Source organism: Cornus florida, unplaced genomic scaffold (genome assembly GCF_030987335.1).
Source record: "Cornus florida cultivar Cherokee Brave unplaced genomic scaffold, ASM3098733v1 CherokeeBrave_3.0.0_Hap2_Chr03, whole genome shotgun sequence".
In the NCBI taxonomy this organism is placed as follows: Eukaryota; Viridiplantae; Streptophyta; class Magnoliopsida; order Cornales; family Cornaceae; genus Cornus; species Cornus florida.
This window is the reverse complement of record NW_026775573.1, coordinates 5,572,741-5,593,109: the sequence shown is the minus strand read 5'-3', so window position 1 is coordinate 5,593,109 and position 20,369 is coordinate 5,572,741. Positions and strand designations below refer to the sequence as shown.

Sequence of the window (20,369 nt, the reverse complement as noted above, 5' to 3'; positions counted from 1 at the left end):
TGAATTTGTGGCATTATCACTCTTTTAAGCTTTACATTTTATTTTTTTTATATTTTATTTTATCAATAAAAAGCTAAAAAACTAGTCAAAATCTAGAAAGAAAGATTAGAAGAAATAAATGCAAACGATTCAAATCCATGCTATATTTGCAAGCTCGACTTTGGCTCGTCTGTTAGACGAATGGCAAGTAGATGATGAGATCCTATTGAAATGCAGGAGATGAAGCCTTAAATTTCCTCCTTTTATTTCCGTATGTTTTTATTTTTTATATGGATGGAGAGCAATATTTTGGATGCATGTGTATATATATATATATATACACACACACATTGTATATGAAGAAAACTTGCTAACAAATTCAGGAACCAGGGCCTACAACTCTCTCTCTCTCTCTCTCTCTCTCTCTCTGTTGTCAAGCCAAGAATCAGTTTTAAACATAAAGTATTGAAATGGTAATGGATAGTGTGAAAGTTAGTTCCAAGCCAGGAATCAGAGTATTCTTTGCTTTCCACAGTATATAAACAAGCCATTTGATACCACCTTATTAACTCTCTTTGTTTCACAATATAGACCGACATAATTCAACTTACTTTGGCGTTTTTTCATATTTGGAAGGAAGATGGGGATGGTCATAAGTTTCATGGCAAGAGGTTAGTTAACTCTTGTGTGCTCTCACTTCATTCATTTTTTTTTTTTTGCTCTCTCTGTCTCTCTTCTTATTTTCATCCTCAATGTCTTTGTTTTCGTTTGAATGATAGGATCATCATCAACAAATATGGATGCCTCGATTGGAACACATTACGAGAAGCTCATAAATATCAAAGAATTTGAGGAATTCCACAAGATTATTCTTGATATCTTCAAGTAAGATATTGACATTCACAGATATATATATATATATATATATATAGAGAGAGAGAGAGAGAGAGAGAGAGAGAGAGAGAGAGAGAGAATTTCCCTTTACAAAGACAAACAAGAGAAGGGTTAATGGTGAATATAATTAAATAGAATGCCAGAGGTCTTTCGAGTATAGCATCAAGTTCTAAATTTATTGATTAAATTGCTAAAAAACCAAAGTAGAACAACCTATTCTTTGCTGCATATCTGACTGTTTCTTGACCTTTAATTGATCTTATCCAGCATCTTCAATGCATCATTACCCGGTGGCCGTTATGAAGTTCCAGGGCGGAAAAAAGTAGAGGTCCTCTTTCTCGTCTTTCTTTACACACACACGCGCATATATGACTATTAAACCATATATTAGCAAAAATGCAGGAATGTTTTACTAAATGGAATAGCACCGAGGACGAGTCAAAAAAGAAGGAACTGCTCACTGATTTGGTGAACGTCAGCAAGTTGGATCAATGCACCTTGATCACCGGATTGGTAACACCTCCGGTAGCCATGGCAGCAAAGAAAGCAGGCGAGCGCGTGCCCCAGCTGAGATTGATCAAGTCCATCCCTGACGTTGCCTTTGTACCCTCTGCCACCGTGGTGGCCCTTGTCACGGCCAAGTTTGTTAGGAGGATCTTCCAGGGAAATGTAGCATCAAGTCCATCCCAGACGTTGCCTTCGTACCCTCAGCCCTGGGACGAGGCTACTGCACCTTGGGATGCTGTGCCTTCTTATAATGCTGCTCAGCCAAGTTCTTCATGGGGATCTTCCAGGGAAAATGTAGCATCATGAATGCAATCTTCATCCCATAGGTGTGGAAATGATTGTCAAGTTCTCAATACAAAACAACATAATAAAGTTGCCAAACAAAAATACAATAACATATCCATGAGATGATATAAGTAATTGTGTGTGAAGTTTGTGTTTGCGTGTGTGTGTATATATATGTATGTAGAGAGCGATTTCAATAGGCTGCTTAAGATCCTCCCACAAACCAAAGTCATTACATCTTGATTTTCAAAGAATTTGAATGCATCAATACATCCTATATAATCAAATAACCGTGAACCTGTAGATCACTTGCCATCTGTTAGCCAAGTTAACCGGGCACGCTGACCTGGTTTGGACCAATCCGTGACTTAGTCTGGATTGAACCCCGTCACCAGCATTAGGTGAAAAATGGTTTACATACACGTTTCTTGTGAAACCTCATATTTAAACCAATGACACTCAGAAAATCAAGTATAGTTGAGTGCTTAAATGAAGTCACTATTAAGCAACATGTAAACACATTTTACTAATAAAGGTTACAGAAAATACCCCATGTAGTCTCAGAACAGCTTCTAATATACTATTATTATTATTATTATTTATACAGACTATATAGTTGACATACAAAAACACAAAAAATGGCGAGGTGTTGGTCTTTGGACCAATACTTCACCGGAAGTACTCTTACAAAAACGGTACAAGAAAAAGAAAGATCACATACAAACCTACACGAAACACCTTTAACTAGATTGACAGAGCTTGTTGGTTCTTTATTCAGATTAAGATTACAGAGCAATATCTTCATATGGCCCTTTAAATTGCCAAGCCATGGAAGCTAATTGAGCATGTTGTGATTGGCATCCATTGACTACGTTGATATTATTTTCGGTCTGCGTGACTAGTCTCTAAATTGAAGGTTCTATCTGGTGGTGTTCGAGGTTCCGGAGGACAACTCTTGCAAAGATTTTGGCTTCAAGAGGGGCAGTTGCTGCTGCTGCTGCAGCACGCAGAAGCCGTGGTGCTCCAGCATTCTGTAGAAGGGTCACATGGTGCAGTGCATGCCGACCACCCGGAATGGTGAACTGCAATTTAAGATCAGATTCATGGAAGAATCTCCCATATTAGTTAGGATTTGACCATAATTTTATTGTATTATGGAAGGAAAGGAGAGAAAATAATTATGGATATCGTTCACCGCATAGAGAGAGAGAGAGATGCAGCCTACCTGGAGAAGTGCAAATGCAGCACACACCTTCAGTGTAGAAGATGGATTTCGTAGCATGGCAACAAATCTTCCAATCTCCGCTCCACTGAAGAATATAAAAGTATGACATTAATATAGGATTAGAAAATAAAAGAATTTTAGCAGGAGCACGAAAACTTAGAGATATCCTGAAACAGGCATAGAATTCTAGTTTCAAAAATAGAAGTAAAAACAACAAGACAGCAGACAATTTGAAAAATGAAAGACATTTTTTTATGAGTAGAATTTCCAACCAAGTGTATTTTTAACTAATTAATAATGTTGTGGAAGTGGAGACCTTGATAGAAATGGAAGGAGAGAGGAAAAAGGGTAATGGGAAAATTATAACAACAAAAACCTTTTAGTTTTCTTGTTAATGCTTCGTTTGGTTGGAGGGAAGGATTGAGGAAGGATGGAAGGGAGGAGAGCTAAAGAAGCTTTTCCCTTGTTTGGTTGGAAGGAAGGGAAGAGAATATTTATTACTAAACCTGGAACCAGGCAGGTAACCTTGAAATTTAAACACATAAGAGACTTTTTATGGAAAAATACATTAATTATAATGATTGTGGTATTAGCTCATTACTAATTAGCATTTAGTCCCCAAAGTAGTTTTCTTGTTCTTTCCATGGATTGAATTTTGAAACGTTTCAAAACCTTCAGTATACATATATACCACACTGCAAGCCTGCGTAGCCCCAGGACCTGCCAGGACCAAAACTGTGTAATGTCCCTTCCTAGAAATCTGCAAAGCATTTTTTGAAGTTTCACTAGAACTTCAGATGGTTGTACTATTTTCATTCCCATCCTTTAACTATGACTCATTTGCTATGCCAAGGTTTTCATAATGCGTCTCAATTTTAGAGGTATGATACTGTTCGCAAGAATTGAGATTTTTTAAACTTAAATTATATTAATTTAAGAAATATAATGCACCATATAAAGGATGGCTCTATATTAAAAATAAATTAAGAGAACATATGGTGCTTTGGTTATAGTATTACAGTAGTAGTAATAACAAAGAAGAAAGTGTATTCAGAAACACTTTATGGTGAAGTGATCTGGTAAAATTGATTAGATCAGATCAGTAATCAACTGCGCGCATGTGTGCGCGCACACACCCACACAGAGAAGTGGAAAACCTGCATCTAAGATGACCGGCCTCTTGGATACGAGCTAATTCAGTTACTTGTGTTAGTGCTGCAGAGGATGATGATGCAGCGGCAGCAGAAAATGCTTGCGGTTCAGAAAATGTAAGGACAAATGCTTCAATGTGCTTCAAAGCCATCCTCCTAGCACCATCTAGGCTTACACTTTTAGATGTGCTTTCTGATGAAGTCCCTATCAGTGCAAATTCATCCATTCTGTACAAAATAAGAAAATTTGTGGGAACACGAGTCATGGTTTCAGAAAGGAAAAATCCCATTTTGCAGCAGCCCTTTGCTTGATGGGAAGACAATAGGGATCATAAATAGCCTTTCTTCATTTATACATCTGTAACCTGCATTTAGACTCAGAAGAAACTGATTGTTTCTAATAGGCACCACAAACTCATGAGAATGAGCTGCAATGCAACTAAATTTCATACGAATGCAGCAATCTCTTTTTGCTGTGATACAAATTCTCTACCAGAACAAATCCAAGTCTTTCACTCTTCAGTATACAATACTTTACCATTGGAAAGTTCAACTGGAAAGTACTATACTACTGGAAAAGAAAGCACTACTGGCCTATAAACAGAGAGAACTTGGTTGGACTCTCAACTTTAATCTAAAGGGCTCAAGTCCCTTCAAAGTTTCCTCTACAGTGGTGCAAGCAATTATGTATATACTAATTTAGATCCCAAACATTTTCAGATGAACTCCGAAAAGACGAGATGCTATGAACTTGATATTTGGTTAAGATAAACAAAGACATGATATGATTTAAGTACCTTCCATCAAACATGTAGGCCAATGCCAATGCAGCCATGAAGCGTGCCATTTTAGATACTGACGAAGAACAAAGATGAACAAGGGCTGGAACTCCCCCTTCCTCCACTATACGTAGAGCGTTACCAGGGTTGAAAGCAAGATTCCAAAGAGCTCCAGCAGCAGTCTCATGGACGTCCTGAAAGAGTAAATATATATATATATATATATATATATATATATACATATAGAGATATAAAATTCAATGTGTGCTTTTATTTTTATTTTATAAGTAAAATTCAATATGTGTTTCAATGCATGAAAAAAACCACTTCTTATTAGCTGATGTGAGCACGATTTGCAAGTATAAATATTTAACGAAGATGAAATTGCTGAAGAATCAAAACACAGATTATACACATAACTATGAAAAATATGCAACATACATAACAAAGAAAGAACTCCTCATAGAACATGAGCATAACTTGTCTCCAAGAAATCCAGTAAATATGAACTTGTTCAAGTAACTATTTACAGGTTAAACACAAAAGACTCAAATTTCTATCAAGAATTTGCAGGTCAGTTAATCATATTTGCACAGATTCTCCCAGAATACCAATAATGATGAATAAAAATATAAACGATTTCACCAATGACCAACCTGGTGATTTTGAAAAACAAGCAAAATCAAAAGATGGAGGACAAAGCATTTCCAGAGTTAAGAAATTATATAACAGGATATGTAGTGCTTCAATAATCAAACTCAACATACTAAATGTCTTTCTCATTTATGAAAGCATTCCTTATGTCATGTCATGCGTGACACGGTTTACAAAATCCTCTATATATACATATGCTATAAAAACATGACACCATCCACCTCAAAGCCTGCATGACAGTCTACATGGCACTCTCTCTATATACCATTTAGTTTACACAGTCAAAAATAGGAAACTTAGCATAAATCACAAATTCTCTCCCATATCTCTCTTACAAACACAAACACACACACACACACACAATTACTAGAAATCCCCCTTAAATCTTCCTCTTATCTGTTTTTCTATAGCCGTAGCTTAATTTTTGTGTCCTTTCTAACTGTATTCAAAATATCCAAACCAATTAGGGCATTTATATGTGTGCATGCCCATATATATTAAAGCACTAAAGAAGACGTCTCCATTCAGTGCCTACATGAACTCCCATGCATCACACGGATCACTGCTAGTGTTATTGACTAAAGACCAAACAATGCATCCTAAATGTCAAATAGGGGTGGCAAAGTTTGACACGACCCGCTAACACGACTCGAACACGACACAAGTTAAGCGAGTTTGGGTTGACCTTAAACAGGCTCGGGTCGTAAATGGGTCGACACGATTAACCCGTTTAGTTAATCGTGTCGTGATTGGATTGAGAGGTTCAACCCGTGTATCCTGTTTAACTATACGTGTCATAAACAAATTTCTATTTAAGTTCCAAAATAACTATCTAAACTTATATCTTATAATTTATTCTTTTGTAGATTAGAGATTATTTGGTAATTTGGTTGGATTGAAAGTAATATTTTTCTAGTATTTATTGTTGATTGAGTATTATTAATAATTTAAATAATATAATATTTCATTTTATTAAATAGGTCATTAAACAGGTTACACGTGTAACCCATTTAATAAACAGGTCGGGATCAGGTTAGTGTCGAGGTTTCCTGATACGATTATTAAACATGTCATGTTCGGGTTGAGTTGTTTAGTAGAATATCCTTAGGTCGACATGACACCATTACGACCCACGAACAAGAATTGCCAAATGAGGATCCAAAACCCGAGTATGCATCTAAATAACTATCAAAGCCACTGCTCATTGCCAAACTCAGTAGAATGGCAGTATATTCCATATAAACAGGGTCAGCAAATATCTCATTGCAGAAATAAATGCAGCAGACAAGTCTTCACCTAGAAATACAGATTAGCTTTCCATTTAAAATAAGCTAACAAAAAGAAATATGACCTAAGAGAACAAGGAAAAAAACTCGCCACTTAAGAGATCCTTGAGTTCCTGTCATAAATTAACAAGGGGTTGAAAATCTGGATCCAGTAACAAGTTTCGCTGCTTCGCAAAACGTGAACGCTAGGAGCTTTTGATAAAAGTATTGAAACAGATTCTTAATTTCAAAAGGAAGTCTTGCAATAACCATCATGAAGCCACAGTAAATACAACTTGAACTGGTAAATGGCCCTATATCAGATTCCACAGCCGAGGAACTTCCTTGGCTATTTGCTAACACAGAGATTATTGGACAACCATTCTGCTAAATTTTACATTTAGTAAAATGATGCCCTTATCCATTGTGAGAATAAATTGATATCAAAACATGCTAATTACATATGAATTACAAGCTTAGTGTAGCTCAAAAAAATGAGGATCCAATCCTTCATAAATTTTAAAAATAATAATAATTTTAGAGAATTACTGACTAGTCCAACTTTTCCCTTTCAAGGACTAACAAATCTAAACAATTTTCAATAATACCACTCACTCCTACTTTTTGATAGATGTTTCCACATTAGTTTCAAATCTCTCAAATTTCATTATTACCCTTTGTAATATGAGGATTGTGTGTGTGTGTGTGTGTGTGCATTTTTACATTTAGTTCATTAGTAGCTTTGTTCAATATCTATGCATTCTTTTTAAATTTTAGTGAATTAATGAACATTACATAATGACTTAAAAAAAAATTAACTAATTTGATTTCAATTCAACTTAGAAAATCTTGTCTAGACATTATGTTATGACTTTAAAAAATTTGCCACAATATAAAAAAAAAAAGGTCATTTAAGTATTCTTTGAAAAATATGTAAAACATTTTTGTTACTTTATAAAAAAGAATCAAATTAAAATAGATCTGATTGCCAAGAAGAAAATATTAAACATGTTTACATAGTTAAAAAAAAATTAGTGTTAGGTTATATATAATATATATGATAATTGCAAATTTTTAGTTCTAAAATGCAAAGGGTATAAATAAATGATTGGTAGATTCAGAACTAATATATATATTACATATATATAATCAAAAGTAGAACCTAATGGTCATATTGAAAATTGATATGTACTATTGATCTTTAAAAGGAAAAAAGTATCACTAGTTGGAAATTTCCAAAATACTTTATACAAGATCTTACAAATGATGAACAATGTCCTTATTTCCCCTATAAATCTAAAGCCATCTTGCCTACTTATACGAGCCTTATTCTCAAGAATGGGAATAAGCATGAAACTACTAGAATGAAGAACCCAACGTCATTCTTTAAACCAAATTCCAGGATTTTAAGCCACAAATCCTGGACAAAACACAGATGAGCTATCCCCACATTAACTAGGGCTTCAGCTTTCCAAAACAGTCCATGTCAAAACTAGGAAGTAAAAAGTATAGCTACAAGATAAATGCAAACTGAAGTGCTAAGCAGCCAACCACATTAACGCTTGTACAGTAATAATCAGTCACTCGACAAAACACAGATGGCTTAAACAGCAAAACTTCAGTATAATAGGAGTTGCATTTCACTATCTATAAATGGAAGGGACGAGTTCATGTAATGGATAAATGAAATTTTCCATAAGCAAAGGAGTAATTTCAATACTTACTTCAGCATCAGAGCGTGCAAGAGCTATAAGAGGTGCAACTCCTCCTCCTTGTCCAATCGCAATGCTAAAAAAAATAATAATAATAATAACAACAACAACAACAATAATGCATAAACAATTTGAGAAAAAAAATGGAAATTGAAAGGGAATAAATTTGTCTTAATGGAACAAGGGCCTATTATCATAGAGGATTACACAGCATGACCAAATATTATAATGAAATAATCTTTTTCTGGTAAGCACATTAACACAATTGTAAAAACAGAAGATAAACAGAAACTTATTATTCGGTCAACCATTTTTCTTTTATCAGAAAGTTTCAGTTAACATGCTTGGATTGTTTATACGCCTTTTAGATATCATTACCGATTATGAACACGTTTCAAATGCCTGTACTGTAATCAAGCATAACAACATCGCATCATTACAAGAATGGCTATCAAGTAATGCTTCTTGTGCAAGATATGTTTTACAATTACTTGTATCCACATCCTCTCTCTCTCTCTATATACACACACACACACATATATATTGTTCGCTTTGAACTGAACATGTTTATTTACTTGAAGAACTGAGCTCTTTGGAATTTCTTTTATTAAATGAGCTGAGTCCAAACAGTCATGAGCTTGGCATGATGAGGCTCATGAACATCTGTAAGACGGTAAATATGTAATTATGTGGCTAGCAATTAGTGAGGATGGAAATTGGTCTGTATTGCCGATGCATGTACTCCAGTTGTGTAGTTAGGAGAAATAGTAGAGAAAGTTTGAATAATTATTAAAAAGAAAAGCCGAAGATTGTTTAATTCATTATTGGTGGTATCACATTCTAGCCTGTCGTTGCAATCTCATCCTTTGTTCCTTTATTTATATATACTCTATTCAAATGTGCGAACACTGGTAGTATAAGATCTAATCATCTTAACAAATAAAGATTTTCCATGCCAACTTTCTCAGTGTTTGCTGTCTATAATGCTAACCATCCTAGATGAGAATTAACCACCATCAAAAGCAAATAAGAAGGGGTTGGCATTAGAGGCCTGTAAACTTGATTATATTTTTTATTAGTTCATTTATGTATCTTGTTATTTTGTAACTGCATGCACGCCAACCCTTCAGATGAGTTATGGAGTTATCTACAGACAACTTTTAGAAAAAATATGCCCAGTGCCTTGGCACATGCACCACATCAGTGACCACAACAAAAGGGGTATTCATTATAAATAGAACATCAAAAATTTTGCAGTTGGAATTTGAAAATTAAATCACTTCAGAACAACAAGCTTAAAATATATTTACAGTATGGAGTCACAAGAATGCAAATGCAACTATCCCTGTGCACTAAACATGGAGTCAAGTCTTGTTTCATCTATTGATTTTCAGATCCATAATCACAACAGAAGTCGATCCGACAAATGACTGTAGATCCAACATATACGATATGAATATACATCACCAATGTGAACTTAATTACATAAATGCATTTGATCAAATCGCTACCAAAGCTTTTTATCTTAATTATGTTGTATTTATACATGGAGGACACAAACACAACATGTTGATGCAGTGAGTTCTTAACACAGGAGATAAAGATATATGTGTGAGTATGTAAACACTTTTAAGTCTGTCTCTGTATGTATGTGTGTATATTATATGTATATGGACCAAAAACATAACATGATTCCTCTCTTTTCATCTCCACTCCTTCACAAGGACCATATATCTTATGTATAAAGATGGACAGATATTTAATAACCTTCATATGTCTCATGTCAGTCACACTTTAGGTAATCAATAATTCAAAGATAAAAATACTAATCTTATTAGTAGATTTCTTTTGCATAATTGTGAATTTTATTCTTAAATGTGGACATATCCAAAATAAACAGCATGCATGTTCAAGTGTAGAGAAGATTCATGTCTAACAAAGACCTTTTAAGAAGAAAGAAGCGTTTAATGCATGACATGAAACAATGAGAATATTATTACAGTGAAAATAATGAAAAAAGTGAACTTTCAGACGTACCTATTGGTTTCTGAGACTGATAATCCCCACAGAGCGCCAGCCGCTCTCTCCTGAAGACCTGGGGAAGCATTTGTAGAGGAATGCGCAAGAGCAACCTATATAACCAATAATAACAAATCTTCATATATTAAGATCATTTAGCCTCCATGAAATAATATTATAAATAAGCAAAAATAGAAATATGGCTATTGTAACTCAAATGTAAGAGCACTCAGGAAACCTATTTCATATATATTGACACCAGTCTACGACTCTATGATAAAGATGTTTGAGATAATCCTTGTCGAAAGGTGTCCAAGTAAATCTTTAAGAGTACTCTATTAATTCATGTATATTTTCACCATTCTGGCATTATTAGTAGCTGGGGAGGTATAAAAAAATTTAGAGGGACTCTTTGTGGGGGTAATATAGGGAGGAGTTCAAATGCCATCTCATGGCTTGGAACTGTGAGCTACCTTTGCATCAACGGTGTCTTGGGGTTAGAATTTCAAACTATTCAATCAAGCAGTTAAACAAGTAGATGGAGAAATTTTTATTTTTTTTGATAAGTTAAGTAGATGGAGAATATGCAGTGGCATATAAATGTATGTGGAGAAACATAAAATGGGAATGGAAATAGCGGTTGACATCAGGGCTTCACTTCATCTAATATATGAATAGTCAATTAAACAAATGTGTTTATGACTCCCTGTAAGCCAATACAGTCAGTAGACTATCAAGTAGATGCACATACATACAACGGCCAATAAATTGCCACCAGTTATGAAAATGATGCGCTATCTGCATTAAGGAGTGGTTCTACATCGATAGGGCTGTAAATGAATCAATCTTTCAACAAACTGCTTGAGCTCAGTTCGTGTTCGTTTGTTTAATAAACGAACCAAGCTCAAACAGGAATTTCAAGCTCAATTAATAAACGAGCCAAACTCAAACAACCCTCTACTCAGCTCGTTTGTTCGTGAACATGTTTGATAAGATTTATTTATCAAAAAAAAAAAAACATGTTTGATAAGATAAGTAATATAGATATAAATATACATATTAAAATTTTAATAATAATAATGAGAACCTATACATTAATTTATACCCAACCCATTTAGTTTATATCGAAGGCCCGTTTAAATAGAAATAAAATTAAACTTAAGTCTTAGCCCAATTGAGGCCCATAAACAAATAAACTCCTAAGCCCATATATATATATATATGCGTGTGTGTGTGTGTGTGTATGTATGCCTAACCCTAATCTAACCTCCTCATCTATTTTTCCTTCACATTGCCACACAGTAACTGAAGAAAGCTCTGAAAGCGTCTCTCTTCATCTACAGTGTGTCTCTCTCTCTCTTCAGCGACTGCCATCAAAAGCTAATTTTAGCTTCTACCAACTTCTATCTCTCTCACACATATGTATACAATGATCGACAGCTAATTTTATTTGGAAAATATATTTAATAATTTCTTTCTTTTTTTTTTAATACATTTGTGTAATATATATATATATATATATATATATATATATAGGGGTGGCAATTGGGTAGGTTTGGGAGGGGCTGGTCATGAATGGGCAAGATTCATAGTGGGTCATAAACGGGTTGGGTGTTTAAATGGGTGAATCAATTCACACCCAACCCAATCACCCGAATATTTTTAGACACAAATTGTTAAGTTATTTTGGTTGTTGAATACTGAAAAAAAAATCTGTTACATCAATTTTTTGGTTTCAAACATTACAAATTTTTTATTATAAATAATCTATTGTAATTTTACCTCTTTCCAACGCATACATATATAATACTGTACATACATAAACACACAACTATGTTTGCATTTAGTTTTTTTATTTTTGACAGTGAAGTATATTTGTGTGTATAGATATATACACACTCTTGTATCAATATGATAATATGTTGTCTGAATTTGGACAAAGATATTAATTTGTACGGCTACTAAACATATTAATAAAATGAATTGGAGTATTAAGCTGCTTGAATAAAAAAATAAAAAAACAACTTAAGGAAATAAAAAAATTAGATCCATATGGTATATATATATACCATATATATATATATGGTATATACATATGGTATATATATATACTATTCAGACGGAGTCGAGAATGGAGGAGAGTGAGAAACGGATGAGAGAGAAAAAAGGGGGAAGAGAAAGGAAAACAGAGGGGAGAGAGAGAAACAGAGGAGAGAGAAAATGGGGAAGAGAAGAGAAAACAGAGAGAAAGAAAGGGAAGAGAGAAAAATGGGGGAGAGAGAGAATACTAGGAGAGAGAAAAAAGGGTTTTGTTTGAGTGAGTTAAAATGGGTACCCATTCTTAACCCGTCATTGACCCATCCATTATAATGGGTACCCATTAATAACCCACTCATTTTATATTAATTACCCATTGATTTAATTTTAGTGGGCAGGTTTGTGCGATTTAATGGGTTTGGGTATAAATTGCCACCCCTATATATATGTATGATAATTTGAATTTCTCTCTGAATCTCTCTTAACTTGTATTCCTTCTGAACCTGGACTCCAATATACGTGTGTTTGTGTATATATGTGTGTATGTACGATATGAATTGTGTGATACTCGAGCTCGGCTCGATTGGTCGTGAACTTTGTTCGAGCCGAGTTCGAACACTGAGGTATGAGCTCGAGCTCAAACACACTCCTGTGAAAGCCGAGCCGAGCTCAAACAGCCTACTACTTGGCTCGACTTGGCTCATTTACAGCCCTATACATAGAATGACATATCAGTGTCGGGACTGAACAAAGTTAAGTATGAACTCCTGGTCAGAAAAGTGGTCTGTCATAATAGACTCGTAGACCCATGCTACAATGATAAAAATGATATCGGAAGTTTTGTAGGTTTATAATTAAGCTTCTTATGTAGAATTCTAGTCTTATGGTATATATATTTTTTTTCCTGTTGTCTTATGGTTTGTGCATATTAGACTTTTGTAACTTTTATTGAAGATTTTACAAAGGAGACTGCCTTAAGTCTTATTTTAGAAGTTATTTCATGTATGCTATACTTGTTTTGGGTCAGACTTTGTATAATAGGTTGGAAGTCTCTTCAAGCGTCTAGGGTCAGGAAACAACCCCCCCCCCCCCCACGCGACCCACACACACACGCACGCAAATATAGCCTTGGAATACAATATCACACCCCCTCTTGAAAACCTTTTTCTTTCTTCTCTTTATCTTTCACTTTCCGTCCCCATTCTCTCATCTCCTTTCTATTTCTCGCTTCTTATTTTGGAATGCCCTCCCAAAATTATATTAGTTTAGGAATTTTGGGCATTAGAGCAAGTTCTAATCTTTCGGATTCCTAAAATTATTAATGCTACAAGAAGTTCCAATACGTGTTAAAAAATTGTCAGAAACAATGATAAGTCATTTAAACATTAAACGGTTACATATATAAAAATCACATGAAACAGTGCCAGAAGGACATTGGTAAGGTGGTCAGAAAAAGATAGAACCATTCAATGTGTGAACGAATGATGAGCACAGACACATGCAAATTATTCTCGATGATAGTTTTTCTAAAAGGTAAAAAATAAGTAAAACTACTTGAACCAGACGTTCAAGCTAGTGACCCGTATGGCATAAGCAAGAGATATGGAACTTCCAATTCAAACTACGGAGACGGAATTTCTCAGTAAAGCTCAGAATTTGACAACTGAACAATTTCATCCACACTACTCACCAGCTTCAACAAACAAAAGCTCATTGCCCACCTCCATACCAGTGAAAAATATAGAGTAGCACGTAGCTCATGCACTCTTGCTTTATGTTATGTATAATTTGAACAGAATATGGTATTGCCATCTAACACTGACCATTGTATTTAGTGCCAGTAAGATTCTATTGTCGTAAAGGCTAGGCTTTACAAAGTTTACAAGTTGTTGGCACCAAACAACCACTCAATTGTTACCAGAAATGCTTCTTGAATCAATGCAAAATTTTGAACATGCAATCTCAACAATTGTCAACATCTTTGTGATACCAGTATAAAAATCATACTATGAAGTACTTCCTCATGCAGCCCTTCCAATTCTAGGAAGTTGTGTTGTCACTACCTAAGAATATAAGGTATGAAAAGATATGGCCTCTAAAGGAGAATATCATACCAAGGCTTCAACACCACCAGCTGCTGCAATTGCTTCTCGATTTCTATCATCAAATGATAAATTCCATAATGCACCAGCAGCTTCTTGCCTGTTTTGAGGAAAAGGCACATGTACCGATCAGATAATACCAATTTTAATAACAGTTATCTGGCTTGCAAGAGATGGTCTATAGAGTTTTTACATTTGCTGAAGGATGCCAAACTATATAACTTGCCATAACATGGACAGAAAGATAATTGATATCGATAGATTCTGGTCATGATTTTATTTTTAACCATGAGATGGAATCCATAGAGGAATGAGGGCAAGAGATCAAGATGGAACTTAATTTATTCAAGCACATAAATTTTATATCCACCAAAATTGCATGTATATCTTTATATATTCCCATATTAAAGTAACTAAGAGAATTACAGATTTGCAAGAAAAGAATAATGATGTCACTTAACAATAACAAATATGGGAAAATGTATCAGTTTGATAACGACGTTTAAAACTACCCAATTCATGCTAATGTAATTAAAGCCTGTACGTTTGTTTCCTTAAAGGTGCAACATAAAAGGAGAATGCGATAAATCTAGGGCTTTTTGGGTACAACAAAAATTTCTTACCAGAAAAAGAAACATAATCCAACACTACTTAAGATAGAGGCAACCTTCACCTGTGTTTTTCAGTAAAATATTTATGGACTTATTAATGCAGAATGTGGCATAAATTTGAAAAAAAATCCTATGAAATGACTTTTATTATCAACCGGTACTCTTGGCACATGGTGCATTTATTACACTAGCGTTGGTCCCATAAATACAGCGTGTTGGGAGGATTGGACCGGATTAATGAGGCAACAAATAAACACTATAATCGGTGAAGTAATTACTTAAAATTAAAGAAGTGAAGGAAACGGACAACCAATAAATTTTTCACTAGATAGGGCATCTTAACAAAGAGAATATTTGAAAAAGAAAAGTATATTAGTAATCAAGAACCAGGCTCATCTTACAAACATAGTAAGAGCAAAAGTTTATCTTTTGTCTGTATTCTTATTTCTTTTTTGGTGAGGGTCGTGTCGGTCTGGAAACAGCTTGAACAAAAATGCTATTAAATAGAAGACTAAACCATATTTAGTAGAAGGGTAATGATACACAAACCAAAAACTTGAACTGAAACTCTTTGCAAACTGATATGGCTCATCATTTATATATTTTCATTCTAGAGAACAATGATTGCCACCGTGGCACTGTCCGTTATTTTCAGAAGTGTACAGGCCATTTCAGTCATACGGTGTACTTCCTGTTCAGTCCTTATGGAAAGCATTTCACCAAATAATGTTCACAAATGAAAGCATGCAAGGGAACCTAAAAGCACTGAAATGAATTATCAAAATCTTAGATGCATATTAAATACCTGACACCTTCATGGGAAGAACTGGTAAGTTGCACAAGTGCTTCAAGAGCACCTGCCTCTTGTCCAACAGCAGCATTATTATTGTTGCTATCTCCATGGGCAGCCAAATTAGCTAAGGCACGAGCAGCCTGGACAATTATTGGAAGGGCATTATAATAAAATCACTGGATATAAACAAATGCCACATGAGGGTCCTTGTATGGAGCAAACTTCCAAACGAGACATAGATTTGATTTTAATGGAAATGTATTGAGATCCAAGCCATTGAACTCTTTCACACTATAAGAGCAAGCTACATGTGGATTATAGGGTACATTAAATGAGGAAGCAACTTGCAAGTAAACTTCAAACCCCATAAATTTTCTGAATCAAATTTTCTTTGTAAGAGGGTTTCCCATACAAACAAAAGTTGGCAGCTTTTAATAGAGGAGCTCACACCATCAAACAATATGACTTCCATAACGAGACTGTCAATACCAAAACAAAAGAAAAAAGAAACATCACAATCAGATTATTTTTAACCGTAAGGCTGGAGTATTTAAACCCATAATCTTCTCAAGATATTCCAACCTGACCGAGTTCACAAGCTAAACTTAGATGGCCCACAACATCTAGACACCCTAAATTCCTAAACTTTAAGCATTCATCTAAGTTGAATTCCAACCTTTCAGTTTTAAACCACATAAAATACAAAAACAGAGCTTATAGATATCCACATCAAATGTTAATTTCATATTTGAAGTTACTGCTACCTGCTCTTGCACTCCCTCACACTTGCACTTCCGCGCGAGCATCACCAAAGCATGTACGCCACCTACCAACGCAACCTCCAAGCTACATTTGTCGTCAGCCGCCAAATTTGCTAGTGCGCCAGCCGCACGTTCCTGAAAACAACCAAACAAAAATCAATCCGTAACTTACCAAACAACTCTGACTCAGTTTGTACTTATATATAAAAGAAAACAAAATACAAAGAAAATATAAGGCATTGCATGGAAGTCTGCATGTGTGCACGAACTCATGGAAGTGTATGCATGATAAAAGCAGCACGTACCAGAACTCCGTCACCACCGACAGACCATTTGAAAATAAGATCAACTAAAGCTTTAACACCACCAGCATCAGCAATGGCACCCTGAAAAGGAAACTTCGCTTTATTACGGTCTAAAAGTGAGCATATGATGATCAAAAGAAACTACAAAGTAAACAACCTTGTGCTCTTCTCCAACAGAGAGATTCCATAGTCCCCCGGCTGCCTCTTCAGCAACCAACCTGTTCATAGACTTCGCCAAATTTGCAAGAATACTGATGCCACCTTCTTCCGCAACAGCTTTTGCAACATTGGCATTCACAGACAAGTTTGCTATAGCCTACGCATTCCATAAAATTGAAACGAAACAAATTTATGCCAAAACAAGTGACAAATCTTAAATAGAAAGTTAAAACTGGTGTCTAAATGGGGAAACAGTTAGATGATAATAATGTGTGCTTGAGGCGCATTGTATTGTATCAAGTGGGTCTCGTCAAAATGTAGCTAAACCAATTCAAATCGATAGGGTTGGACCAAAACCATCTAAAATAAATGACAAGATTGATCGAAATGAGGATAGAATCATTATCATTACACTTCCCAATAGTTCTTACCTTTGCTGCTTCTGACTGAAGCCCCTCCCGCCAAGATCTTGCAAGATTTAGAAGAAGACGTATGCCACCATCCCTCATTACTGCTTCAGCCCGTCCAACATCAATGCTAGCATTTTCATCATCAATGACAACAAAAGTTGCAAGTCCAGTGGCTGCCTTTTCTTGAACATCCTCTTGTGAGCTCTGCATTAAACTGAGCAACAATGCTGCACCTTGACTAAGCCAGAAACTATCCAAACCTTGTGGATTGCTCTCAGCAATACGTAGTAGTGAATGGGAAAGGATCCATTCAAGCCAAATCATAATCTCATCCAAGTTCTTATCCTCGTTCTTTGAATTCCTCCAATCCGAGAATACATTTCTCTCTTTCATCGTAATACCGCCAAATCGAGAAGACACTCCTTTGAAAATGTCACTAAAAAGGGTGAGTAGTAATTTAGCTTTATAACTACTGGTAGGAACAAAAGAATCTTCCTTGATAGCTGGACAATTCAAGGCACACAAGACCTTCAAGCTTTGTGAGGATGAAAATAATCTTGATAGTGCAGATGGAATAATATCAGTTCTTGAAACATCTAACCCTGTCAAGTTATGGAGCTTACTCCAATACTGCGAAACCAAACCCCACTTCATATTTGTTGTCCCCGCAACCGAGAGGAAACGAACTGATAGAACATTCCCTAATGCCATCTCATCGACGTTAAGACAGTCTATGAATCCAATTTCAGTCAAACTTTGACAATGCTTAGCCAAAGAGTTAATGGCATTTCCATCAAGATCCCGAATTCCCGAAAGCCGAAGTTTCCGAAGTTTAGGACAGCAAATGCCAATTGCTTTGATTGCATCACTGCTAATCCTTTCACAGAAATCTGGCCCAAGTTGGAGGCTCTCAAGCGCCTCATGTCGAGCCACAATCACAGAAAGTGTAGCATCAGAAATTTTCCTGCAAAAATCACCGCTAATTTCGCGCAACCCCCTAGCTTGAAGATTTATTATTGCATCGGCAGATTCTGCTCCACGAAATCGCAACTTCTGAAGGTCCCGACATCGGGAGGCAAGCGAAGCTGCTATGGAAGCATCACATTTGTGGGCACGAAGATCCAATGAGTGCCACAAACACTGAGAACTACCCAGAGTCCTCCATGTCTGACAGGTTGATGACAAGCTAGCCCGGTCACGATAATTCAGGCACGAAAACAGTTGAATCACAGTATCATCAGGCAATTTTGTCCAGTCCACTACATCTTTCTGATCCAAACTCAATCCCTCGTCATCTATTTCGGTGTAACTTGGCAAAACCTCCACCTCCTTCCCCCTCTTTGCCACTTTTCTACGTACCCTCCGACTCATGTCTCAAACAGTCCAACACAGCCAGAAACTAAACCTGAATTCTTAAGAGAGTAACCAGGCTTGAAACCAACTCTATACCTCCAAGACCCGAATCCCAAAACCAGTAAAAGAACAGATACAAACCTATGAAACCCTTTAACCTCAAAACCTCATATCTTCAACACAGCAAGGAAGTCACACATATTCAGAAACTGATACTCCTTAACCAAAAAGATCCAAAATTTATAACAATAAATGGATCACAAAACCCATAAACAAATTCTCTTTGGCCACAAGTAGTAAAATTTACAAAGCAGTGATGAATCACGTCCTGACCCAGAAACCACTACCCGAAAATCATAAAAACCCAATTTCTAAAATCACTGAAGGAACACACCAGACCCACAAATGAATGCCCTTTAACCCCAAAACCACTAATCATCAAAACCCAGTAAGAATTTGTTGAACACATACCAGACTATATATATGCACCACATAGAATGAAAGGATTCATATTACACAAAAATCCAAACCACCGATGAGAAAACCATCAATCATGAATGCATTACAGTGAATAAAGCAATTGATTTTCTCAAACCTGAGTTCTTAAGCCTTGTTGGTTTGTAGGTAAATCCTTATAAAACTTCTAGACTGCAACAAACCTATTGCCTTGTGCAGGATTTCCTGAAGGAGCTCCAACAGAGCTTTATTGTAGAGAGAGAAAAAGACAAAGCTGATTACGGGTCGGAGAGAATTCAGGCACGTATCAAATAGGCGAGAAAGCCAAACCCAAAGCCAAAGCCAAGCCAAGCCCTCAATGCACTTGTCTAACCCGCGCGCTCTCTCCCTCCTCTCTCTCTCCCTCCTCTCTCTCTCCTCCCTCTCTCCAGTTTTCTTTTCTCGATGCTTACCAAATGTAAGAATTCTAACAATTTACACACAGATAGATTTGTGGGGTTAGGGGTTAAATGGGAGAGGGAAATTATATAGCTTTGCGGTATGGTTTGATAAAATGGTGTAAAGACTACTCTCATCAAGAGCATATAAAATCACCCCACCCCACCTCTGTAATAGAGAATGTTTTCGAATGATAACAATTTTAATATGTGTCCAATTTTAGATCTTTTGAAACATTGCTATTTCATTGCATTACTCAATATGTATGTCTGTATATGTATCGAACTCTATCTAATGTGTGTTCGGTTACACCAAATAACACCCCCACAGCATAAGAGGAATCGAAGAAAATAAAAAGAAAAAATAGTGAGTTGCAGAATAATGTAGAATAATGTGTATCAAGTGGCCTTCATAAAAATCATTAAACTTAGAGATTATTTTTCCTTTGGAGATTGGGTTAATATATTAATTGTT

General features: G+C 35.7%; 2 protein-coding genes across 3 annotated transcripts; one reads left to right on the top strand and one right to left on the bottom strand.

Moving 5' to 3' along the window:
• The first annotated feature begins 500 nt into the window (after nt 1–500).
• On the top strand, nt 501–1,863 carry LOC132299176 (uncharacterized). Of its 2 annotated transcripts, none has more exons than XM_059795655.1 (4): nt 501–650; nt 759–864; nt 1,141–1,195; nt 1,276–1,863. In XM_059795655.1, exons 1-4 carry the CDS (start codon nt 620–622, stop codon nt 1,684–1,686), a joined length of 603 nt encoding a protein of 200 aa, XP_059651638.1. In that variant the 5' UTR covers nt 501–619; the 3' UTR covers nt 1,687–1,863. The 2 variants fall into 2 exon arrangements, with proteins under 2 accessions (XP_059651638.1, XP_059651637.1); XM_059795654.1 differs by having other exon boundaries at nt 508–650; nt 1,141–1,201; nt 1,276–1,856.
• Nucleotides 1,864–2,220: 357 nt separating this feature from the next.
• LOC132299175 (protein ARABIDILLO 1) lies at nt 2,221–20,085 on the bottom strand. The gene is made up of 12 exons (XM_059795653.1): nt 17,670–20,085; nt 17,237–17,395; nt 17,080–17,160; nt 16,778–16,909; nt 16,026–16,153; nt 14,622–14,709; nt 10,489–10,583; nt 8,464–8,527; nt 4,839–5,014; nt 4,048–4,269; nt 2,891–2,975; nt 2,221–2,747 (listed from the first exon to the last, which is right to left on the bottom strand). Exons 1-12 carry the CDS (start codon nt 19,017–19,019, stop codon nt 2,571–2,573), a joined length of 2,757 nt encoding a protein of 918 aa, XP_059651636.1. The 5' UTR covers nt 19,020–20,085; the 3' UTR covers nt 2,221–2,570.
• Nucleotides 20,086–20,369: the final 284 nt, after the last annotated feature.